The following is a 26,526-nucleotide window of genomic DNA, read 5'->3' on the forward strand; positions in this document are numbered from 1 at the left end:
AATATATCAGATCTAAAATTCTAATAAAATAGTTTTAAACGATATCTGTATTCAAAATTATTTCTGTGAAATTACTTAAACAAATTTGCTTCATTTGGCAAAACACCATCAAGCCACGAAGGCCCATTTTAAATTTTTTTCATACTTTTAAATGCTCAACTATTTTTCATTCCAAACTATATGAGTACAATCTATACATTCCGAACAAACATTTGAACTTGCAAATTGATATATATTTTGGAGAATATTCTACTTAATTTATATGTCTAGCTGTAAAACATCCATGATATCTAGGATTGAATAGTAAGTTAAAATCCAAAAAACACTTCATTGCTGGTTTCCTAAGATGCAAAAGTCCATTGCTGAAAGGGCAAGATTGTGGAAGCTATTCGACAGTACTACTTCAAAAACTTATATGTGGAATGCGCATGCAATTTCTTTCGCGTTCTCTTTGCTCAGGTAAAATCTTTTCTCAAATTTTTCGCTTTGGGTTTAAATTGTTTTTTTTTGGGAATTGATGAGCTCGACGTACTATTTTTGCTACCGAAAATTGACAAATAAAAAAATCAAAAAGGTTATTTAGTCCGGCTGCCAAAAACGTCATATCCCTTTTAACGACCTGGGCATCTAAAGTTCTTGGGATCTTTTGCCAGAAAATTGGACAGAACTTAGAGACAACATAACTGCTAAGAAAAACATTCTGCATGGATTGGAACATTAACATCGAAAAAATTGAAATAGAATTTCTTTTATTGGCTCATTTCGATCCAGTTTTCTGAAGCTGGATCAGGTATATTTTTTTCAATTCAATTGCCTCTCATTTTTTGGCGGTATAAATAGTAACTAGAGCTCATCGGTTCCCCAAAAAATTTAGCCCTAAAATTCATTTCTTGTACAATGTTTGCAAGAATGCTCCACAGCATCGACACAAACTAATTATGATATACTCGTTAATTTATGCCTGCCACTTCTCCAGTTTGGCCCTGCTGAGTCCTTCCAAGTAGTTTTAACTGATATGTGTCAAAAATTAAATCCTGTATAAAAAATAGGTGCAGAGAAAACAGCAAAACGTGAAGAAAAATTTCATTCGTTTGCTTGTTGAAAATAAAAAGTTACAAGTTCTTTGTCCGTGTCATGCATGCTAGAATTCGGGGTTTTGAGCGGAATTATTTTGATAAAAATAAAAAAAAAACACTTATCCAAATATATGCACACGTATAAATGAGTTTCATTGTTGACTCTTTCATACCGCGAGAGTCCTTACTCAAATTTTTGAAGAGATCAACACAAAGATTATGCTTTGCGCAAAATTGTGAAAAATGTGCAACAATTAATTGAAAACCAGTTAATTGAATTATACAAGGATGCAAATAATTGAAAGATATATGATATATTTCTGAATTTCCAGGCAACTTAAACCCGGGTATTTTAATTCGAAACGCAATATATTTTTTCAAATTTTTTGAGGTTGCCTAGTTTTTTTTATATTGCCTACTTTTTAAAAGTGTACTTTTTTGTCCATTCAAATACTGACATTTTGTTTTTTAAGTATTATGTTTTCCTTTTTTTATTCTAGTATGCTACAGCGCCTTGTGTGTTAGTTTTGGCCGTGGACAGATACATAGCAGTCTGCTGGCCGACATATGCCAAGCAGATTATGAGTAGGAAAGTGCGAATGGTTCTATGTTGGGCGATTACTGCTTTGCTGGTTGCTGTTTTTGCAGCAGGTACGTATTTAGATTAAAACCAAATTTCAAATTAACTGATATAACGTTATTTGAGAGAAACGACGTGTGTCTCCTACGCATGTTTTTTTTTCAATTTGTTTGATCAAAATGATCGTTTGTGTCGAACTTATAAAAAAAAAATCAATTCGAGTTAATGTCTAATTTTAACTTATCTGATTTTGACTAAGACGAATGACATGCGTCTTCTCGGCATTCATTTTTTTAATCAAAACAATCATTATTGTTCCGACTTTCGATACGAAAGTAACGGAATATTTGTGCTCGGGGTGGGTTTTTTTTTCTTCAGACAAATTTCGACTTTTTAACTAGCCATTTTTGACAGAATTTTTAATATCATTCGAAAGGTATTGTTGTCTTGAGCTCAAATTTGAAAAGATGTTTCACCTGTGATTATTGTTCGTAAAGTTACAAGGTTTTAAAGATTGCCAATTTGGGACAATTAACGCGCGATATATTTCGCGCTAATAACGCGTAAGCGGAGAGTTAATCCGTCTTAGGAATCGTTCCAAATTGGTTAAAAGAAGCTTAATTGCCCTAATTGGTTTGTTACAAGGAGCAAAATCTATCCTTTTGTACTTTATATGGCGTGTGGGGGATGATTTTCATAGAAAAATTTCACATTTTAGAAAAAATATTTCATTTTGTTTTATTTCATTGAATTTTTTAATGTTATTACTTCTCCATAAACCTTAAAAGGCAGTCGGAACATTCAGGGCTTCGCCCTGATACGAGCAGTCTTGTTAGGGAATTGTTTTCAAATCAAGAAAAGGATAGTGACGCGCGCTTCAAATTCGAAATCTTTGAGAAATTTCACCTAAATTTAAAGTGTGGTTTTTATGCCTCTGAAACAGCTAATTGGTTTTTTTTTATTTCTAAGAAACAACACTGCTCCTGAGAGGATCGGGATCCATAACTCATAGGATAGTTTTGGATTAGAGATCATGTTTCTTACGAGGCGTTTGGTACGATATTGTTCTCTTCAAAGGCGTTTCTACTCACTGTTTTTGCCATATTGTATTTTGTTATTCGGTATTTCGTGACAAAAAGAAATTACGAGATTGTGACCCATGCTTTGAATCTCATTTCGTCTTTGTAGTCACAAATTTTGACGGAAAACATTCACATTAAGATAAAATATAGCTTGTTATAGCGTAGAGGTTAAGAATAGTTTGAGTATAGCAAAAGACAACCAATAGTTGAATATTATTGAAGATTTTCCCACATTGAAGCTAACCCTTAAAAATTGGTTGTTTTAAAGTGCTTGTAGTAAAGTGGATAAGGCCGGCTATATAACATGCTCAAGACATCCTGATTGGTAAAGCCAGTCATCGGGGTAAAATAAAAAACCACCTATCGGAGTTTCCTTTTATATTAAAATTCGTTGTTTCTCAGCTACCGATTTGTTAAATGACGCTTATATTTTAATTAATATTAATTTATATTGTTAGGTTACTTATTTTAAAAGTAGACAAGTTTGAACCAATTCAAATGTAAGTTGATCTCCTAATCTTTTTAGCTTTTTGTTTTTTTCTGGAGATCTAAGCGACTGAAGAATTAGGAGTAAGAATACGATTGGACCTAATATCGGAATAAGTAGCTGCCCGAGCCTAACCGAGTTTAAAAGGTTGGCGTGACAAAAAAGATGTACTCAGTCAAAATCATCATATCTGGCGAGAAAAAGTATAAAAAGAATTCAAAAAGATCAGACAATTAGAATTTAGACAAATGATTTAAAGTTCGAAGTGTCAAAGTATCTGACAAAAAGACACTAAAAACCACTGATGTTTCATTTGGAAATAAATAATGGAAGTAGCGTATCCACAGCAAAATTTACAAAATATAATTTAAAAAATCAATTTCAAAACTAACAAAAACTGAATTCTTCAACAGTCAAGACCCGAAGCCACAAGCAAAAACAGATTCTTGTCAGCTCAATTGCAGCAAAAAAGAACAAATGCTACAATAAAACATTGATAACAAGAGAAAAACGCAAAGATACAATGCAGTGCAACAAAGTAGATAAAAAAGACCATTGAAAATAAATAATTAAAAAACTCTTGTTTTAAATAAAACTAATAGAAATTTATAAAATTATGATTTAATTTTAAAAAATTTCAGAGGACTTAAAAAATTTCAGATGCCGATGAAATACCGCTTCAACTGAAACCAAAAACTGAAAGTAGCAAAACTACCAAGAATATGATTGCAACAAAAAATGACTACAAAAGTTATATACAAGAAAACAAAAACAAGCAACATATACACATCTACTCAAAACAGATTCATTACCAACAACAGTTAGCTCATACTTTATGGTTGGAAAACCTGTAGCATCAAACAAACCAGAAACAGTTTTCGCTTGTGCAGAACCCTGTTACACAGTAGATGACCACTTGAACGCAGTAACAGTAAGTTATATTTGAAGTAATAACTGATTTAAATACAAAACTACTTCATCAAACATGACAACACACAAGAAACAATTTTGAAATAAACCACTCTAGAAAACGCAGAGCAAAAAGGTGCTCCATTCTTTCCTTAGAAAAAAAACATTCAAACTCGTGCTTAAAAAAGGAAGTGTTAGAAATTCTAATTATGACATCAATTTCATAAGTTAACAAGACTGCTCGTATCAGGGCGAAGCCCTGAATGTTCCGACTGCCTTTTAAGGTTTATGGAGCAGTAACAGCATTAAAAAATTCAATGAAATAAAACAAAATGAAAAATTTTTTTTCCAAAATTTGAAACTTTTTATGAAATTTTTTCATCCCCCCACATGCCATATAAAGTACAAAAGGATAAATTTCGCTCCTTGTAACAAACCAATTATGGCAAATATGCTTCTTTTAACCAATTTGGAACAATTTCTAAGACGGATTAAGTCTCCGCTTACGCAGTAATAGCGCGAAATATATCGCTCGTTAATTGTCCCAAATTGGCCAAAATGGCAATCTTTAAACCCCCGTAACTTTACGAAAAATGATCACAGGTAAAATATCTTTTCAAATTTGAGCTCAGGACAACAATACCTTTCGAATGATATTAAAAAATTTGGTCAAAAATGGCTAATTAAAAAGTCTAAATTTGTCTGAAGAAAAAAAACCCACCCCGAGCACAAATAGTCCGTTACTTTCGTATCGAAAGTCGGAACAAAAAGCAATAAACTAAAAAGACAGCCTCAAATCCTTCTTCAATAGGAAAACCAAATTTGTATGTCGGAAATTTTGTTCAACTACAAACAAAAGCAAAAATCACTATTTTGCTGGAAAGTACATATAGTTTAAAGATACAACAAGTTATGCAAACCTCACCCCACAAATCCCAATTAAAAAACAAAAACAACTCATTAAAAATCAAAAGCAAGAAGATATTTCCTAACCTATAACAGAAGAAAAGAATATACATAATTTAGCAAAATTATGCATATATACATAATTAGCAAAATAAATTCAAAATGCAAAAAAAAAGATATCATTATTGAAAAAGGTACGCACAAATTAATCAACCAAGCCAAATAAAAACGAATGATGAATGAGGTTTCTTTCAAACAAAAAGATCAAATATTAGCCAATCACCATAGCAAAAATAGTAATTTTGCATGAAAAACACTTCAAAAAAAGTTACGATGAACAAAGAGATCCCAAGCATCACAATACTATGACAGAAACAATAATTAGTCAGCATGAATTTCCAATTGTTATCTGAACTGTAACAGCAAGAGATCCAGAACACCAAAATAAACAAAAACCTTAATACCAAATCCAATTCACGGAAGTGGCAACAACTACAGCAAATAATATTCGAAAAGTATGTACCCGCATCCAGTTTCAAGCGTTAATAATCGATTATATTACAATTTTAGTACCAGTCTTACTAAAATTGAGAAACAATCGATTTTAATCAATTAATCATCGATTATAATCTCTCTTTTCAATATCAAATTATAATTAATTATAATCCATTATCATCGATTATAATCGGTTAATTCTTCGTCTATTTTTCGATACAATTATAATCAATTATAATTGATTATAATTCAATATTTTTATTCAAATTTGTAAATCCCTAGTTTTGTACAAAAATCCATTATAATCGATTATAATTGATTATAATCCCTGTTGTTTGTCCATTTTGTCTTCGAAATTGCATCTAATTTGCTTATACTTTATGCTTTTTGTAGATGTTGGTTCCTATGAAAAAAGAGATAAATGTTTCTAAAGTTTTCCTATCAATTCCAGTTAGGGTTTCTTTTCCCATTTCTTCTCTATTAGAGTTGTTTTGAGATGCATATTTTAGCTTTTTTAACCACCAAATATTCAGCAAAATGATTTAGTTTCATGATTGATTCAAAAAATTTGTTTTTCATCTACCGCGGGAATCTTTCCACTAATAAAAAAAGAAAGGATCTCTTTGAAACTTTTGTTTCGTGGTAAAACTTTGTGTTCAGAGAGATTTTTAGAGATTTTGTTATTGACACAAAAATAGTAACCCATGAGATATAATTCGAATATAGTTTTGAATTGACAATTTTTGGCAAAATAAGAGATTATAATCAATTTCAATCGATTATAAATGATTTTAAGAGTTTTTTGTATCAACTATAATCTATTATAATCGATTATAAGAGATTATAATCTCTTGGAAAATATCACGATTATAATCAATTATAGATCTTTTCAACATACAGTTTTGGTAATTATAATCAATTATAATAGTCAAAAAATCATCATAATAGTCGGTTATAATCGTTAGTTTCGCCTAAACTTGGATGCGGGTACACAAAAAATTACTATTCTAAAAATTTGAACCGTTCATGTTCTAGAGATCATCAATAAACCTTTTTAACAAATTATACTATAAAAAATCATTAAACATTTGAAGAAACCTTTGCTAATTTCATCCTTGTAGAAGTAAAACTAGCATATCGAAGACCATAGAAACTGTTCACAGTTTTTACAGAGAAATATAAAAAACAGAAAACCAAGGAATCGGAAACAAGGATGTAAAGCATAACATAAGTACCCAATCAAAACATCGATCCCAACAAATAAACTTAGGGCAAAAGGCAAATGACTCGCAAGATCTACCTGAAACAGACAAGCCTACAAATTAGCTATTGATCCTAAACAAAATTCAATGTGAACGAGTTCTGATAAAAAAAATCTCAGACTAAAGGGAAAATTTTTTTATGGTTAAAATGATGGAAGACAATTGTTTCGAGGGACCAATAGAAATTTTCATACTAGAGTTTCATGAACTAAATCAAACACGATGAATTTGAAACCCTAACGACAAACAAAAACTGCAATATACCCCAAACAGATAAAAAACGCCAATATCTAAACGGAGACTATGTTCAAGTAAGTAGCTAGCCATCGTAAGATTCGACAGCTTGTGCAGTTTTTTTGAGGAATATCTTCTCTGCCTAATCCTCGTAACATGATCAGACTTCCCAACTGGATGAAGATTCCTTTCTCTTATGGTGAACCAACTTTTATAATTGAATCATCGGTCAAACCAGAATCAACCTTATCATCACTAACTCATCATCAACAGTATCTCTGCCATCAACGACACCAATTTGCAGCATAGTAGTACAGCGGAACCCGATACAACCTTTGTCATAAGTACAACTCCTTGTAGTAATTGAAAAATGCAACAACTTTCAATAAATAATATCGCTGTTGGGATTAGTTTGGAGATGTACATTGCAATTCCTCCAGTATACGAATCAATAATAAAAAATTACCGTCTCTTTATTTGTCAGTCAATAGATTTTTTCGGAGCGATATTCAAACTGACTTAAAATTTTTTGCTAGAGCACCCTAAAGAAAGCAGTATTAGACTTCATAGGCCAAAATTTTACGACCAAAAATTTACAAAAAATTAGTCACTTTCCAACAGCCAAATTCCGTTCATAAAAAAAAACAAAATACGCAACCCTTCTGCATTGAGCACTAACTTAAAGTTTCCAAAACAAAAAAAGCTAGGATTCCCTGAAAAAAACCATTGAATGTACCTTTTTCTCAAGATTCTCGTGCACAAGTTTTTTTTGTAATTAAATCAATTTTATGATTTTTTGATTTTTGTATAGTACGTTTTGTTACCACTTAAAAATGAAAAAAATGGACTAAAATTTTTGGCTGGTTGCCATTATGACTGCAATGAAGCTAGAAAAATTTTATAACAAAAGAAGAAATACAAAATGTTAACGCAAATCAGGACCACACGCAATTAAAAACAGATGTACTTGCCCAGTTTATATTCAAAAACGCGCTCAAAAATCCTGAATTAAAGGAATTTACACTGATAAAGTTCCAAAAAAAGTATATTTCTTACAAGTAACAAACTGGAACAAATAAAACAAAAACACGAGTTTTTTTAAATCAGCAAAATGGAACCCATGTCACACTTTGACCAAAAAAGGTGAAAACAAATTAAAAGGTTTCAAACAGTAATCTAAAACAAACCCTCGCCATTAAGTTTCAGAATACCCACCAAAGGCATCGTCCAAACTAAGCTAGAAGAAAATAAATGACAAGTGAGCTTAGTATATGAGGAAGAAAATGCAATTTGGATAGCCCAAAAAGGAAAAAAGCCAACAAACGGTAAAATCTCCAAAAACGGATAATGAAAGTTATTTTTTGAAAAAAAAACAGGTTTAACTCAAAGAACTTTTAAAATTCTGTTCTAAAGATTGTTGAAACACTACGTAATCAATTATAGATCTTTTCAACATACAGTTTTGGTAGTTATAATCAATTATAATAGTCAAAAAATCATCATAATAGTCGGTTATAATCGTTAGTTTCGCCTAAACTTGGATGCGGGTACACAAAAAATTACTATTCTAAAAATTTGAACCGTTCATGTTCTAGAGATCATCAATAAACCTTTTTAACAAATTATACTATAAAAAATCATTAAACATTTGAAGAAACCTTTGCTAATTTCATCCTTGTAGAAGTAAAACTAGCATATCGAAGACCATAGAAACTGTTCACAGTTTTTACAGAGAAATATAAAAAACAGAAAACCAAGGAATCGGAAACAAGGATGTAAAGCATAACATAAGTACCCAATCAAAACATCGATCCCAACAAATAAACTTAGGGCAAAAGGCAAATGACTCGCAAGATCTACCTGAAACAGACAAGCCTACAAATTAGCTATTGATCCTAAACAAAATTCAATGTGAACGAGTTCTGATAAAAAAATCTCAGACTAAAGGGAAAATTTTTTTATGGTTAGAATGATGGAAGACAATTGTTTCGAGGGACCAATAGAAATTTTCATACTAGAGTTTCATGAACTAAATCAAACACGATGAATTTGAAACCCTAACGACAAACAAAAACTGCAATATACCCCAAACAGATAAAAAACGCCAATATCTAAACGGAGACTATGTTCAAGTAAGTAGCTAGCCATCGTAAGATTCGACAGCTTGTGCAGTTTTTTTGAGGAATATCTTCTCTGCCTAATCCTCGTAACATGATCAGACTTCCCAACTGGATGAAGATTCCTTTCTCTTATGGTGAACCAACTTTTATAATTGAATCATCGGTCAAACCAGAATCAACCTTATCATCACTAACTCATCATCAACAGTATCTCTGCCATCAACGACACCAATTTGCAGCATAGTAGTACAGCGGAACCCGATACAACCTTTGTCATAAGTACAACTCCTTGTAGTAATTGAAAAATGCAACAACTTTCAATAAATAATATCGCTGTTGGGATTAGTTTGGAGATGTACATTGCAATTCCTCCAGTATACGAATCAATAATAAAAAATTACCGTCTCTTTATTTGTCAGTCAATAGATTTTTTCGGAGCGATATTCAAACTGACTTAAAATTTTTTGCTAGAGCACCCTAAAGAAAGCAGTATTAGACTTCATAGGCCAAAATTTTACGACCAAAAATTTACAAAAAATTAGTCACTTTCCAACAGCCAAATTCCGTTCATAAAAAAAAAACAAAATACGCAACCCTTCTGCATTGAGCACTAACTTAAAGTTTCCAAAACAAAAAAAGCTAGGATTCCCTGAAAAAAACCATTGAATGTACCTTTTTCTCAAGATTCTCGTGCACAAGTTTTTTTTTGTAATTAAATCAATTTTATGATTTTTTGATTTTTGTATAGTACGTTTTGTTACCACTTAAAAATGAAAAAAATGGACTAAAAATTTTGGCTGGTTGCCATTATGACTGCAATGAAGCTAGAAAAATTTTATAACAAAAGAAGAAATACAAAATGTTAACGCAAATCAGGACCACGCGCAATTAAAAACAGATGTACTTGCCCAGTTTATATTCAAAAACGCGCTCAAAAATCCTGAATTAAAGGAATTTACACTGATAAAGTTTCAAAAAAAGTATATTTCTTACAAGTAACAAACTGGAACAAATAAAACAAAAACACGAGTTTTTTTAAATCAGCAAAATGGAACCCATGTCACACTTTGACCAAAAAAGGTGAAAACAAATTAAAAGGTTTCAAACAGTAATCTAAAACAAACCCTCGCCATTAAGTTTCAGAATACCCACCAAAGGCATCGTCCAAACTAAGCTAGAAGAAAATAAATGACATGTGAGGTTACTATATGAGGAAGAAAATGCAATTTGGATAGCCCAAAAAGGAAAAAAGCCAACAAACGGTAAAATCTCCAAAAACGGATAATGAAAGTTATTTTTTGAAAAAAAAACAGGTTTAACTCAAAGAACTTTTAAAATTCTGTTCTAAAGATTGTTGAAACACTACGTAATCATGTATAAACTAGAGAAGGCTTCATTTAGACAAGGCTTCATCTACCTCATTCTGAGTAGCAAAAATATTTGCTAAAAAAGCATAAAAAAATTGAGAAAATTGAAGAAAAACTTGTAGACAGGGGCGGATCTAGGATTTTCTCGAGGGGGGGGGGCGGATTTTCAAAAAATTTTCCAAAATTTTGACGAACTTTTTTTTTTTTTTAGGTCGACCAAATTGATTTTTTGAGCTCTACCGTTTCTACCAAAGTACTGTTTTGCCCCTATTTTGGCTAAATTTTCTGCGCCGCAGGCAAACTTTTGAAAAAAACAGTCAAAAAAGCCGTTTTTGGGCACTTTTTGAAAAATTTTGACAGAAAAATTGCGTTTTTTTGGCGCGCTCCCCCTCAAAGTTAGTATATATTGGCGCCCAAGGCGCCCTTAGGAAAATTTTAGGGTCGGTCGGCCAAAAATGGATTTCTGAAAAAGTATCAAAGGGGGGACCCTTTGGGTCGGCAGGGGGGTCGAATCCCTGAGGGGGGGGGGGGGGGCGTCCGCCCCCCGCCCCCCCCCCTTAAATCTGCCCCTGCTTGTAGACGTCGTTAAAGAACCAATAAAAAAATTATTAAGTAAAGAAGACAAGTACATGAGTAAGCAATGATGTGATGAACACAATTATTTTAGAAAAAAACTATGACAGTCATTTGATCTTAAATTATATTGTGAATTTTTTTTGAAGTGTCAATATCAGAGCTAGCTTTTTTTTCTTGTTAGAAAGCCTAAAGGTACACATTTTTGAAATCATTAGCAAGAAAAACAAAAACATCTGATGCAGCATATCTCCTCTCAGATGTTTGACTATTTTTCTTGATCCAAATCAATCACAAAAATTTACTTTTGTTTCAGTTCACACATGTTCTCGAATCTAGATTTCTAGACTCAATTTCACTCCAAAAACACTCATAGAACTGAGATAAAGCAAATCTATTTTAATTTTTTACATGTGTGAATCATGCCGGTTTATTCAATAAATTTTTGTGATGTGCAATATAAATGCACTTTGTTCTAAAAACTTTACAAAAAATCAGCCAGTTCAAAGAGGAAGGCATCGAGTGGTATAACATATCGAGGACGTTTCGGTAATGATTAAGATTCCAGTCAAAGTCTTTGGAAAAACTGGGCTGATTAGTTATATGTGTCAGACCTTAGTTTGCCGTGGGGCAGAAAAAGCAAAATTAATTTTCAGTACTGTACTTTTGACGTTTGTTTTCCGTACTCAATTAAATTAAAATATCGCCTAAATTAACCTCCTATGAAAACAACCTTAGAAAACGAAAGAGAAAATCACACAAAGTTACAGCAAATTTTAAATTGATCGGAGCATTCTGTGTTATTTGCCACGTAAACGACGACGCATTTTTGATTTTTATTAGGCTAGCTGAGCAATCCAAAATTTTGTTAAAATGTTTCTGAAGGCAAAAAGTTACCCGCACTGACAGAAATTGTTTCCGGTCGATTTAAATTGATTTTAAAGCGATTTTAATTTGATCCAAATCGATTAAACATGTACATTTTACGAACTTAAATGGATTTTAAATCGATTTAAATCGATCTTTTTGAAATTTTTAAATCAATTCAAGTGTCTGAAAAATCGATTTAAATCGATTTCGATGGATTTTCCGACTCACTAAAATCCATCCGAATCTCACTTAAATCCATCAGAATCTCACTTAAATCCATTTTAAATCGATTTAAATCGATCTTTTTGAAAATTTTAAATCGATTTAAGTGTCCAAAAAATTCCGACACTCTAAAATCGATTTTTTTTTACTAACACGGCGAAAAAAACATACCCCTTGAAAAATGGTTGGAATTTTATATTCTCGATTTTTTAAACATAAACACTCTTACCAGATGTTATAGAATTTATTTAAATGATCCACATAAGTCAGGTTTTAAACTCAAAAATTTGCAATAAAATCATAGAAAACCATTGTAAATCAGATTCTGGGCAAAATCTTGTGTAACAAACCAGAAAAGTGTCAGGTAAAACTAAATTGTAATCTCAATTATATGCAAAAAAATCATAGAAAAACATGAAAGTAAATCAGATTTTAAGCAACAACTTATGAAATGAATCAAGAAAAAGGTAAATATAGATCAGTTTTTGAAATCAAAATATGCAAGAAGATCATAATATTTTATCGATATTTTGGTCTTTTTATTTGGTTTTTTTTATGCTACAATACGCTATGGATGAAAAATGAAAAATGATAGGCAAGAAAATAATGCAATAAAAATTTGAAACTGATAAAACTCGAATGAAAAAAATCAATTTAAATTGATTTAAATCCTTTTTAATCCCCTTGAAAATGAAAACAAATTTAGACTGAAAAAAATGCATTTAAATTGATTTAAAATCGATTTGGATCAATTATTTTGGCTGGGATTTAAGATCAATTTTAATCGATTTTAAATCGTTCCAAATCAATCTTCATCTTTTTTATTTAACTTTTGTACTTGTTTCATACTAAAATCGATCTAAATTTAATCAACGTATTTTTTCATACTAAAATCGATCCTAATCCATTTTTGTCAGTGCGGGTAGGCTTGGAGTGATGAAAATTGGACGCTACAATTTAAAATATCATCGCAAAAATCTAATATTGATTTTTCTCACAACTGTCTCATTTTCAGCTTCAACGCGAGTGTGGATTAATTTCGGCACCAACTACGTTAGCTGTACCTCAATGATGTACAAAAGTGCTCACGTGAAAAACCTACTGGACACTGTGTTTTTCTATCTCGTCCCCGCTCTCATCTCACTCACTCTCTACTCTGTCACAGGATATCGACTCATGGGTGCCAGTCGCAACAGAAAGGTAAACCCTCTGAGGTCCTTTTTCAAAACTCACCGTGGAAGGAGCGAAAACTGTAGAAAATCCCTGTTTTGAAGAAGTTTCGCAAGTTTTTGATTAAAAATTTTTTTTGGATGGTGGTACTCATCGAATTTAAAGCACATTTGTTCCAAGATAGAAAGTTTTTTTCTAATTTTTAATGATCAGCCGACCGAAACTAATAAAAAACTTTCATCATAAAAATCAGAATTATATTACTAAATCAGCTTAATGTATCTAGAAGTTTGTACTAAATCAGCTTAATGTACCTTCACTCTGCAAGAAACTCTAGAGCACTGATGAATTTAGACGTTTCCTTCATTGAATGAAAATCTTCTCAGTTTGGTTTGAAACATGATACATTTAATTGAAAACTAGCAGAAAAAACCATGATTGAAAATAACGTTTTTCTAATTCCGCAAAGCGAAAATAAGTATGCAGTTTGCGCTTTTAAAGAATGTGCATGTTCCTATGGCCTCTTGCTGTTTGTTTTGTTTCCAGCTACGCAACAGAAACCTGACAATTGCCCTGATTTTTTCAACTGTGTTCTGGATTATCTGCTGGGCGCCACAGAGCTACTACTACCTGTACTCTACGTATGCGATTGGAGAGAAAGACTTCGGCTGGAAAATATACAAGCAGGATCTGGGTTTCTTCGTTCTGGAGGAAATGAAAACTAGCTTGGTCATGTCACACGCTTACGTCAGCCCTCTTCTGATTCTTTTCATATCTCGCAAGTGAGTAGCTGTTATAAATTCAATCACAAAGTAGCGATATCGAGCACAATATCCTTCTCTCGTATTTTTCTCTCTTGTATATTTTAATGACAGCCATTTCTCGCTAACTTACCCTAGAAACTTGCCCATATATAATAAATTTGTGGGGAGCGCGTGCTAAAAAATTGTACTTCCTGAGGATGAGATGATGGAAACTATGAAAGCGATAAAGAGTAACTTAGAATATGTTATAAGAAACACCCGGATTGACTCCATAGACCTAAAATGCTAGTCATACATTTCCATTAAAAAAGTCTATGAAAAACTACTAGCCATACAATTTTCATACTTTTTACAAAAATGACTTCAACGAACTTTCAAAGAATTTTTTTCTTGTTTCGGTATATCGTCTTGAATGAAAAAAAAAATTCTTTTTTGTCAAAAAATGCTGATTATCCAATTTCCATATATGGAAATTCTATGACTAGCCTTTTTTTGATGGCGACAGCAGAACCTTTTTCCATTTTGGTTTCAAAATTGCACCAAAAAAAAACTGTTGTTTTTTTTCAATCACACAACAATTTTTGTACTAAAGAAACACTATAAAAGATTTTTTTAATGCAAGATTTTTATGTGCATAACGTAGTCCTATATCAACAAAAATTGAGTTTTTTCCCGTTTTTTTTCTATGGCATGTTTTTGTATGCCTCGATCAATGCATGATTTATAAAAACGTCTAATTCAAAAAATCTATTTAAATATTTTTGCCAACATTTAAAAGTTTGATAGTTTCGTTATATCTTTCGTGTAAAACTTACTCAAGACAAGAAAGGCCGTGTCGAATACATTGTTATTGCAAGACATTCAAACTTTTGGTCTCTCTATTTTTGAGTAACCAAGGTCTTTTGTTCAAAAAATGCTAGTCATAGAGTTTCCATAAATGAAAAAATACTAATGAGAGTGTATGATAAGCATTTTTTCATGTATGGAAATTGTATGAGTAACACTTTTGGTCAACGCGGGCACTCAATCCATCAAACTCTGTTTTAGCATTAAGATGGCAAACTGTGTATTTTGCGAATTCCTGGGTTGACGAAAACTTCTTTCCACATAAATCCACAAATTTCCATAGATACAGAAAATTGTATGAAATCTCTATGATAAGGTTTTTCCATTATATGAAATTTGTATGACAAGTGTTTTACAATAAACCAAAAAAACTTGACTTTTTTTCTTAATTTTATTTCTGAAAATTTTTGGGTTATGTTCATAATCGAACGCAAGTGAAGAACTTGGTTTACTATATGCTATAGTCAGCAAAAAATGGATGGTTTTGCATTTTCAATGCACAGAAAACAACTTGAATGTTCCTAGAGCTGTCTTACACAAATATTATAACAAAAGTAACCAACTTTTGAATTTTGGCAAAAAAAAATTCAACAATGATTTATTGTAAAATTTGATTTTTTGATTAAGTCATACATTGATTAAGTCATACGTAAGATTGCAATACAAAAATAGGAGTTTCAAGCGTTTTTTTGAAAACGTTGTTTGCGAAAATCAAAAAAAAATTCAACATTAGTTCATCCAGGACTAGTTATGCACTAAAAAACGTATGCATGCAAAAACTTTTTCTTGAAAAAATTTTTTTGAACAAAAAATTCGATTTTTGAATGAAAAAAAAAACAAAAAAAATCAAAATTACTTGGAATTTTTTTTGACTTAAGAAAACATTAGTCATACAATTTCCTTATATTTTTTTTCATAGACTTATTTTATGGAACTGTATGATTAGCATTTCCGGTCTGTGGAGGTCCACCCGGGTTGTGAGCAAATTTCGCCACAAGGACGCTCCATTTTGGTCTATATTTTGTTCTTTCGTTGTGTCTGATCGTTCCGACAAAGTTTTAGCATTTTTAAAGACTCATGTCTGGACTCCAGAGACCAAAATAAAACCAAATTGTGCGCCTATCCAGTGCACAGTTTGGCCTCGTAGTGAGTAATAAATTAAACGGCGTAAGAAATAAAGAGAAATAGTTGCAAAAATTAACGATCTAGAGTCATAACGCGGCCAAACTGTGTGTTTTGTGAACTGTAAAGGGATTCCGCAACAAGGACGCTCCCTCTGTTTTTCTTTTGTTCAATCATTCTCTTTGATCGTTCTGACAAAGTTTTAACATGTTTAGAGACTTGTTTCTGGAATCAAGAAACATATAGACACACAATTTTTCGCCTATCCAGTGCATTCTTCGGCCTCGTAATGTTTTTTTTTGAGCACGAACACTTATGCAACTAAAATCATCTGAGGCTCAAAAAATTAGCCAAGCAAGTTTCATCAAAAATTTTGAGAATTTTTAATGCTGACCAAAGAAAATCATTAAGAAAGCGACACCGTCATAAGAGTTCCTTACGACGCCACTAAGTACACTAAGTACACCTACTAAATTAGTTTATCGGTTGTCATAAAGTTCTACCTGCGGTTTAGTTTTTTTTTATTCGAACATTAGAAAATTACTTGTGAATCATCTGGTCTAGAGTACAGTTAGTATGATATGATACACGTCCTCAATTTGGAAAAAAGAGTTAAACATGTTAAAAAAATCCAAAAAATTTTTTTATTCACTATATTCACTCTAATTTCCAATATAAAATTTTTGAATAATAGATATCGCATGGATTTTGATCATAAAAAAATAAGCCAAAATACTTGGTTGGAACAAAAGAATACATAATGATTGTTGAAAAAGAACTACAAACAAGACTGACCGTATCAGGGCGAAGCCCTGATTTTTCCGACTGCCCCTTAAGGTCTATGGAGCTGTATTAAAATGAAAAAAAAAGTAAATATAATAAATTGATTTTTTTTCAGTTTAAATTTTTTTTTGTGAAAATTATCCCCACACGCCATATAAACTACAAAGTGGTAGTTTTTGCTCTTAGTGACAAATCAAGCAGGGCAAATAAGCTTGCTTCAACCAACTTGGAACGATTTTTTAAGACGTATTAAATCTCTGCTTACACGTAAATAGCGCGAAATATATCGCGCGTTAATTGTCCCAAATTGTCCGAAATGCCAATCTTTAAACCCACATAACTTTACTACAAAAAATCACAGGTAAAAGATTTTTTTGAATTCAAGCTCAAGACAACACTGCGCTTTGAATGATTATAAATCATATGTCAAAAATGGCTAGTTAGGAATTCGAAACTTGTCTCAAAAATTACCAAAAAATTGCCATCCGAGCACAAATTTTCCGTTACTTCCGTTACGAAGTCGGAACTAAACGAACTATTAATGAACTAAAACACGAAGCTTAACAAAAATAAAAACAGACATCGCAAGCAGACATCCACAACGGGAGAGCAGACTTAGTCAATAGGCGCGTAGGATATTCTCAGATGTCCGGCCATTGTAAAAACCTTCAGCTTATGAAAATGAACAGATCAAGCAATCGATGTTCCTAACAACACCAGCAAATCCGGAGAAGATTGCAACCGCATAAAATTGTGATTTATGTTCTGTGTTCAAAACAAAGTCAAAACAGTCATTGGAATTCAAAGTTCTACCTTCTACCTTGAAAAATAATTGAAGTCAACGAAAATGCACTGATAGTAGGAGCAAAGTCTACAAAGGTTAAAAACTGACCAACAAGGAGAAAATGAGTCAATATTCAACTCCGAAAAAATGCTTATACTTAACTTTGGTAGAATCTAAGCATGCTATGGCTAGTTCGTTACCGAAACAGTCAAACAATGCAATTCTATTTGGTCGGTCGAGGAATGCCACGATAAATTTTTGCTCCTTCACGCAGTTTTAGAGAATGCACCCAAAAAATCACCTATCAAAACACTTACGGATTAAAATGTAATCCGTTTTTCTGGTTCACTTTGAATTTTAAGTGTTTTTTGAAGCTGACAAAATGGAGGAAAAAAACAGGACAAAAAAATCGATTTCTAAATGAAAATTATAAAACTAAAAACGATATAAAAAAAATTTGACGACAAAAAAAATTAGGATTCAATTTTTCCGATGAGACAGTGATCCCGATTAGCACACACAAAAAAAAACGAAAACCCACCAAAGAGAACAGTGAAACTGTTAGGATCATTCAAGAGTAACAATGGCCATATGACAAAATTAAAAACTCGGTGAATCTAGCAGTAAAAGGCGCACAGACAATTCGGACAAAGACAATTCAGCCATTTGAAAATTCAGACAATTCAGCCTGAGACATTTCAGTTAGTTTTACAAAACGCTAGATTCGAAAGAAAAAAATTGGAATTGAAGATATTGCTCGGTTTAAGGTCGCCGGTGGGCGCGCTATACGCGAGTCACCGCTTCGCGGCGATAACCGGCTCTAAATTTCGCCGGTATGATACACGTCCTCGATTTGGAAAAAAGAGTTAAACATTTAAAAACAATCCAAAATAACTTCTTATTCACTATATTCACTCTAAATTCCAATATAAAATTTTTGAATAATAGATATCGCATGGATTTTGATCATAAAAAAAATAAGACAAAATACTTGGTTGGAACAAAAGAATACATAATGATTGTTGAAAAAGAATTACAAACAAGACTGACCGTATCAGGGCGAAACCCTGATTTTTCCGACTGCCCCATAAGGTCTATGGAGCTGTATTAAAATGAAAAAAAAGTAAATATAATAAATTGATTTTTTTTTCAGTTTAAATTTTTTTTTGTGAAAATTATCCCCCACACGCCATATAAACTACAAAGTGGTAGTTTTTGCTCTTAGTGACAAATCAAGCAGGGCAAATAAGCTTGCTTCAACCAACTTGGAACGATTTTTTAAGACGTATTAAATCTCCGCTTACACGTAAATAGCGCGAAATATATCGCGCGTTAATTGTCCCAAATTGTCCGAAATGGCAATCTTTAAACCCACATAACTTTCTACAAAAAAATCACAGGTAAAGGATTTTTTTGAATTCAAGCTCAAGACAACACTGCGCTTTGAATGATTATAAATCATATGTCAAAAATGGCTAGTTAGGAATTCGAAACTTGTCTCAAAAATTACCAAAAAATTGCCATCCGAGCACAAATTTTCCGTTACTTCCGTTACGAAGTCGGAACTAAACGAACTATTAATGAACTAAAACACGAAGCTTAACAAAAATAAAAACAGACATCGCAAGCAGACATCCACAACGGGAGAGCAGACTTAGTCAATAGGCGCGTAGGATATTCTCAGATGTCCGGCCATTGTAAAAACCTTCAGCTTATGAAAATGAACAGATCAAGCAATCGATGTTCCTAACAACACCAGCAAATCCGGAGAAGATTGCAACCGCATAAAATTGTGATTTATGTTCTGTGTTCAAAACAAAGTCAAAACAGTCATTGGAATTCAAAGTTCTACCTTCTACCTTGAAAACTAATTGAAGTCAACGAAAATGCACTGATAGTAGGAGCAAAGTCTACAAAGGTTAAAAACTGACCAACAAGGAGAAAATGAGTCAATATTCAACTCCGAAAAAAGGCTTATACTTAACTTTGGTAGAATCTAAGCATGCTATGGCTAGTTCGTTACCGAAACAGTCAAACAATGCAATTCTATTTGGTCGGTCGAGGAATGCCACGATAAATTTTTGCTCCTTCACGCAGTTTTAGAGAATGCACCCAAAAAATCACCTATCAAAACACTTACGGATTAAAATGTAATCCGTTTTTCTGGTTCACTTTGAATTTTAAGTGTTTTTTGAAGCTGACAAAATGGAGGAAAAAAACAGGACAAAAAAATCGATTTCTAAATGAAAATTATAAAACTAAAAATGATATAAAAAAAATTTGACGACAAAAAAAATTAGGATTCAATTTTTCCGATGAGACAGTGATCCCGATTAGCACACACAAAAAAAAACGAAAACCCACCAAAGAGAACAGTGAAACTGTTAGGATCATTCAAGAGTAACAATGGCCATATGACAAAATTAAAACCTCGGTGAATCTAGCAGTAAAAGGCGCACAGACAATTCGGACAAAGACAATTCAGCCAATTGAAAAGTCAGAAAATTCAGCCTGAGACATTTCAGTTAGTTTTACAAAACGCTAGATTCGAAAGAAAAAAATTGGAATTGAAGATATTGCTCGGTTTAAGGTCGCCGGTGGGCGCGCTATACGCGAGTCACCGCTTCGCGGCGATAACCGGCTCTAAATTTCGTATGATATGATACACGTCCTCGATTTGGAAAAAAGAGTTAAACATTTAAAAACAATCCAAAATAACTTTTTATTCACTATATTCACTCTAAATTCCAATATAAAATTTTTGAATAATAGATATCGCATGGATTTTGATCATAAAAAAAATAAGCCAAAATACTTGGTTGGAACAAAAGAATACATAATGATTGTTGAAAAAGAACTACAAACAAGACTGACCGTATCAGGGCGAAGCCCTGATTTTTCCGACTGCCCCTTAAGGTCTATGGAGCTGTATTAAAATGAAAAAAAAAGTAAATATAATAAAATGATGTTTTTTTTCAGTTTATATTTTTTTTGTGAAAATTATCACCCACACGCCATATAAACTACAAAGTGGTAGTTTTTGCTCTTAGTGACAAATCAAGCAGGGCAAATAAACTTGCTTCAACCAACTTGGAACGATTTTTTAAGACGTATTAAATCGCTGCTTACACGTAAATAGCGCGAAATATATCGCGCGTTAATTGTCCCAAATTGTCCGAAATGGCAATCTTTAAACCCACATAACTTTTCTACAAAAAAATCACAGGTAAAAGATTTTTTTAAATTCAAGCTCAAGACAACACTGCGCTTTGAATGATTATAAATCATATGTCAAAAATGGCTAGTTAGGAATTCGAAACTTGTCTCAAAAATTACCAAAAAATTGCCATCCGAGCACAAGTTTTCCGTTACTTCCGTTACGAAGTCGGAACTAAACGAACTATTAATGAACTAAAACACGAAGCTTAACAAAAATAAAAACAGACATCGCAAGCAGACATCCACAACGGGAGAGCAGACTTAGTCAATAGGCGCGTAGGATATTCTCAGATGTCCGGCCATTGTAAAAACCTTCAGCTTATGAAAATGAACAGATCAAGCAATCGATGTTCCTAACAACACCAGCAAATCCGGAGAAGATTGCAACCGCATAAAATTGTGATTTATGTTCTGTGTTCAAAACAAAGTCAAAACAGTCATTGGAATTCAAAGTTCTACCTGCTACCTTGAAAACTAATTGAAGTCAACGAAAATGCACTGTTTTTGGTGCATATACAAAACAGTCCCATACAAAACAGTCCAAACAAAATAGTCCCAAAAATCATGTAATGGAGGAAAAAACAATCCAAGACAAAACAGTCCAGTTTAAGGTCGCCGGTGGGCGCGCGATAACCGGCTCTAAACTTCGTTGGCGCGACTGCTGTGGTCACTATTATTGGCTTAATTGTCTCGGACTGAATTGTCTGCATACTTTTGGCTGAAATTTTTTTGGTCGAATTGTATGGACGCGGAAACCAGGACCTACAGGATGTATCCAAAATAACATCAAGAGAAAACATGGTGTATAGCAGCAAAAAACATAGAATTGATAAACTTGATACCAAAGAATTACGAGGCCAGACTGTACACTGGTTAGGCTCACAATTTTTTGTCTATATGTTCCTGGATTCCAGAGACAAGTCTTTAAACATGATAAAGTTTTGTCGGAACAATCAAATGTATGAAAAAAAAACAAACGAAGAACAATCGGCGAGCGTCCTTGTAGCGGAATACGCTTACAATTCACAAAATTGACAATTTGGCCTCGAAATGAGAGCCAAGTCAAAAAGAGGTAGACAATCAAAAATTAAAAAACGAATTTCTCAAAGATAAAACGAAACACCGCTAACAAGGAAGTGTTGAAACTCCTCGTAAAACAAGAAATTACATCGTAAAAACAAAAAGAGTCAGTTCATTTTCTAAAGAGGTGGAATATCCTACTGCCAAAGACGAGTACTTCTTAATCTAAGTGAGCAACAAAAAACAATTTTTTGTACAAAAGTTTTCAATATCACAGCAGTCGTGAGAATCAAGCAAAAGAGTCACCAGGAGGACGTGCAAATATGCCAGCGGTAGACCAAATAAATTTCAAGGGCCATAAAAAAAAGAACCAGCCCAATTTCTAGAACGAGAAGTCTTCACAAGCGCAAAGGAGACTTAGGAAACCAAAATAACGTCTGCAAAGTAGTCTCTTAATCGTACAGGGTGAAACTAATAGGAAAGCCCTTAAATTAAAAACCAAATGAAAACCCCGCTGCAAATAAGCAAAGTAGAATATAAGGAAGTATTGTGAGATTAAAAGATTAATTTCAGCAGAAAACATATAAAATCTAACAAACGAAACTGGAGAAAATAAAACTCTTAGAGCTACTAAAGGTTATTTTGATTAATTTCTCTATTTAACATAAGGTCAATCTAGTACCAAGTATTTTTTTGCAAAGACATTTTTCATTGTGTTTTTATCAAACATATGGTATAGTTAAAATCTTTTGTTGAATTTCTAGTTCGCATTTAAGTATCGCAACCTCAGAAACCTCTATGATGAACTTTAAATGAGGTTGATTTGACCACTGTAGAAAAAAAACTGATGGTAGTTTTAAGCATCTTTTTATTTCAGATTTCAGGAACCGTTCCGACGTTGGTGGCACAAATATGTAGCCAGTAAGATCTGGGGAGCCGAGAAAACGTACATTGGTCCCATGCCTTCGACATCTGCCGGAAGCACTAATGGAACATCCGCCGATACAGAAATCAAGAAAAACTAAATGAGTTATGCATAAAACTTGATCCTGTTCCTTTTATTTATTTGAATCTTGTACCCGAAAAAAAAAATTCGCTATAATTTTGTTTATTTTCGGATGGGCGTCGTTTTTTAAGTTTGATAGCCCAAAAACATCAAATGAGGTAGACCATGAAAAGAGAAAAAACGAAACTATCAAAGATAAACTGAAACACCGCTATCGAGGAAGTGTTGAAACTCCTCGAGAAACAAGAAATTATATAGTAAAAACTAAAAAAATTTTCGGTTAAACTTCTTAAGCGGCGTAACATCCTAGTGCCAAAATTCGACGACTTCTTAATCTAAGTGAGCAATTGAACAAGTTTTTCTACAAAAGAACAAGTTGTCAATATCACAGCAGTCGTGAGAGTCAAGCAAAACAGTCACCAGCTAGGAGTACGAGCAAATGTGCTAGCGGTAGACCAGCTAAATTTCAAGGGCCATAAAAACGGAACCAGCCCAATTTCGCCAAAAACCGGAACCAGCGCAAAGGCGTCTTAGGAAACCAAAAGAATGTCTGCAAAGTAGCCTCTTATTCGTAAAGGGTGAAGCTAGCAGAAGAGATCTAAAAGTGAAAACCCAATGAAAACCCGAAAAACCCAATAAAAAACCGTTGCAGCAAATGGAACAAGATTTAGTCGGGAGCACAATCGTTGTCGCGTTAGTGGATTTTACAAGTAACTAGAAGGTTATTTGGAAATTCCCGCTGGAAAGAAACAAAACGAAAAATAAAGAAGTAATGTGAGACTAAAAAATCATCTTCAGCAGAAAACATATGAAATCTACAAAATGAAAATGGAGAAAATAAAATTCTTACAGCTACTAAAGGTTATATTGATTATTTTTTCATTTTTTCTATTTAACATTAGGTCAATCTAGTACCAAGTATTTTTTGCAAAGACCTTTTTCATTCTGTTTCAACATGTTTATGGTGTTTTAACATGCCTATGGCTGAAAATTGTCCGCAAATTAACAAACTCTGAAGTCCAAAAAATGGGATTCTTCAAAGTACAAAAAATCTGACAGCAATTTTCGAGTTTCGAATCAGTGAAAATGCGATGCGGTAAAAATTATTGTCTTTGGCTAACTGAAATCTCAAAACAAGAAAACTAAACCAAGGTCATTAGAAAGCTTGAGTAATTTTTTCTAATTTTTTTTCTTCAAAAACTGGTTTTTGTGGAAATGTAATCTTTTTTTGCTATCCCAGAAAAAAAATACTGCATTTAAACTAACTTCAAATTGTTTTCTCTCTTTCTTCTCTCTAAAATTCTATCTTTCACGATGACTGAAGTTCTCAGACCATTTTAGATTATTGTCAAAAACAGGTTTGCGTCACGGTTCAAGGACCACCATGACAATAATAGCACATGAATGTGTCTATAATTGAGATTGATTTGACCACTGTAGAAAAAAACTGATGGAAGTTTTCAGGAACAGTTCCGACGATGGTGGCAGAAATCTGTAGCCAGTAAGATCTGGGTAGCTGAGAAATGTTACATTGGTCCCATGCGTTCGACATCTGCCGGAAGCACAAATGGAACATCCGGCGATACAGAAATCAGGAAAAACTAAATGATTCAAACGATTAAACCTTGATCTTGTTCCTTTCATTTAAATGACTTTCCACCTGAGAAAAAAGTTTTGAAAGTTAATTGGTATCATTTTGTTTGTTTGCAATTTAGCGCCGTTTTCAATCTTGATAACGCCGGGAAAAAGAAACACGCTATTGCTTTCAAAAAATTTATGGGCAATTAAATATTTTGAAAAAAATTCCTTTTGAAATCTGTTTGCGAATTAACCAACCCTGAAGTCCAAAAAATGGGATTCTTCAAAAGTACAAAAAATCTGACAGCAGTTTTTGAGTTTCGAATCAGTGAAAATGCGATGCAGTAAAAGTTAATCTCTTTGTTTAACTGAAATCTCAAAACAAGAAACCTAAGCCAAGGTCATTAGAAAGCTTGAGTAATTTTTTCTAATTTTTTCTTCCAAAAACTGATTTTTTTGGAAATGTTATCTTTTTTTGCTATCCCAGAAAAACAATACTGCACTTATACTAAATTCATATTGTTTTCTCTCTTTCTTCTCTCTAAAATTCTACCTTCACGATGACTGAAATTCTCAGACCATTTTAAATTATTGTCAAAAACAGGTTTGCGTCACGGTTCAAGGACCACCATGACAATAATAGCACATGAATGTGTCTATAATTGAGATTGATTTGACCACTGTAGAAAAAAACTGATGGAAGTTTTCAGGAACAGTTCCGACGATGGTGGCAGAAATCTGTAGCCAGTAAGATCTGGGTAGCTGAGAAATGTTACATTGGTCCCATGCGTTCGACATCTGCCGGAAGCACAAATGGAACATCCGGCGATACAGAAATCAGGAAAAACTAAATGATTCAAACGATTAAACCTTGATCTTGTTCCTTTCATTTAAATGACTTTCCACCTGAGAAAAAAGTTTTGAAAGTTAATTGGTATCATTTTGTTTGTTTGCAATTTAGCGCCGTTTTCAATCTTGATAACGCCGGGAAAAAGAAACACGCTATTGCTTTCAAAAAACTTATGGGCAATTAAATATTTTGAAAAAAATTCCTTTTGAAATCTGTTTGCGAATTAACCAACCCTGAAGTCCAAAAAATGGGATTCTTCAAAAGTACAAAAAATCTGACAGCAGTTTTTGAGTTTCGAATCAGTGAAAATGCGATGCAGTAAAAGTTAATCTCTTTGTTTAACTGAAATCTCAAAACAAGAAACCTAAGCCAAGGTCATTAGAAAGCTTGAGTAATTTTTTCTAATTTTTTCTTCCAAAAACTGATTTTTTTGGAAATGTTATCTTTTTTTGCTATCCCAGAAAAACAATACTGCACTTATACTAAATTCATATTGTTTTCTCTCTTTCTTCTCTCTAAAATTCTACCTTCACGATGACTGAAATTCTCAGACCATTTTAAATTATTGATTATTGTCAAAAACAGGTTTGCGTCACGGTTCAAGGACCACCTTGACAATGATAGCACATGAATGTGTCTATAAAATTGAACGAAAAACAGAAAAATTGAAGCAGCAAAAGCTTCTCGTGTAGATCTGATGTACACTAATTGAACTATGCTCAAAAATTTTGATTTTGTTCCTTTCATTTAAATGACCTGTGCACCTGAGAAAATTAAATGAAAATATTTTCGCTATCATTTTGTTTATTTACGCTTGGGTTTTGTTTTTAATTTTGATATGAGATCAAATGAACTATCAAATGAGTTATCCAATTTTTTTTTATGGCCAATTATAATTAGAGTAAGAAATTTCTTTTTAAAAAATGTCTGCAAATTAGCAAACTCTGAAGTACCTGGATAGCTCCTGGGGTGTTAAAAAAGTCTCTAACAGCAGTTTTGAAGTTGAAATGCTGTGAAAATTAGATGGGGGTAGAAACGTAGATTTCCCATTGCTTAAAGAAATATCAAAAAAAACTAAAGCAAGAACATTAGAAAACGTATATAGCTTCAAATTCCATAAAAAACATTGAGTTTATACTAAAAAAGAAAATTGTTTTTTTTTTTCTCTTTCTCTTTTTCTTGCTTTTGTCTCTCTCTCTTT

At 32.8% G+C, this 26,526-nt stretch overlaps 2 protein-coding genes across 2 annotated transcripts in view; both read left to right on the forward strand.

Moving 5' to 3' along the window:
• The window catches only part of LOC134848127 (copine-5-like), a 546,303-nt gene that overhangs the window by 342,133 nt on the left and 177,644 nt on the right, over positions 1-26,526 (forward strand). The window lies entirely within an intron of this gene.
• On the forward strand, positions 346-22,916 carry LOC134848121 (neuromedin-B receptor-like). Its single transcript, XM_063865469.1, has 5 exons — positions 346-459; positions 1,577-1,727; positions 13,199-13,383; positions 13,900-14,135; positions 22,769-22,916. Exons 2-5 carry the CDS (start codon positions 1,658-1,660, stop codon positions 22,914-22,916), a joined length of 639 nt encoding a protein of 212 aa, XP_063721539.1. The 5' UTR covers positions 346-459; positions 1,577-1,657.

This window comes from Symsagittifera roscoffensis, chromosome 6, assembly GCF_963678635.1.
Source record: "Symsagittifera roscoffensis chromosome 6, txSymRosc1.1, whole genome shotgun sequence".
NCBI lineage: Eukaryota > Metazoa > Xenacoelomorpha > Acoela > Convolutidae > Symsagittifera > Symsagittifera roscoffensis.

Bases quoted from the DNA above. Each gene is read 5' to 3' on its own strand.
- LOC134848121 (XM_063865469.1), top strand. From the start codon at position 1,658: ATGAGTAGGAAAGTGCGAATGGTTCTATGTTGGGCGATTACTGCTTTG. The intron at 1,728-13,198 runs GTACGTATTTAG...TCTCATTTTCAG, and splicing joins GGTTGCTGTTTTTGCAGCAG to CTTCAACGCGAGTGTGGATT. The intron at 14,136-22,768 runs GTGAGTAGCTGT...TTTTTATTTCAG, and splicing joins ATTCTTTTCATATCTCGCAA to ATTTCAGGAACCGTTCCGAC.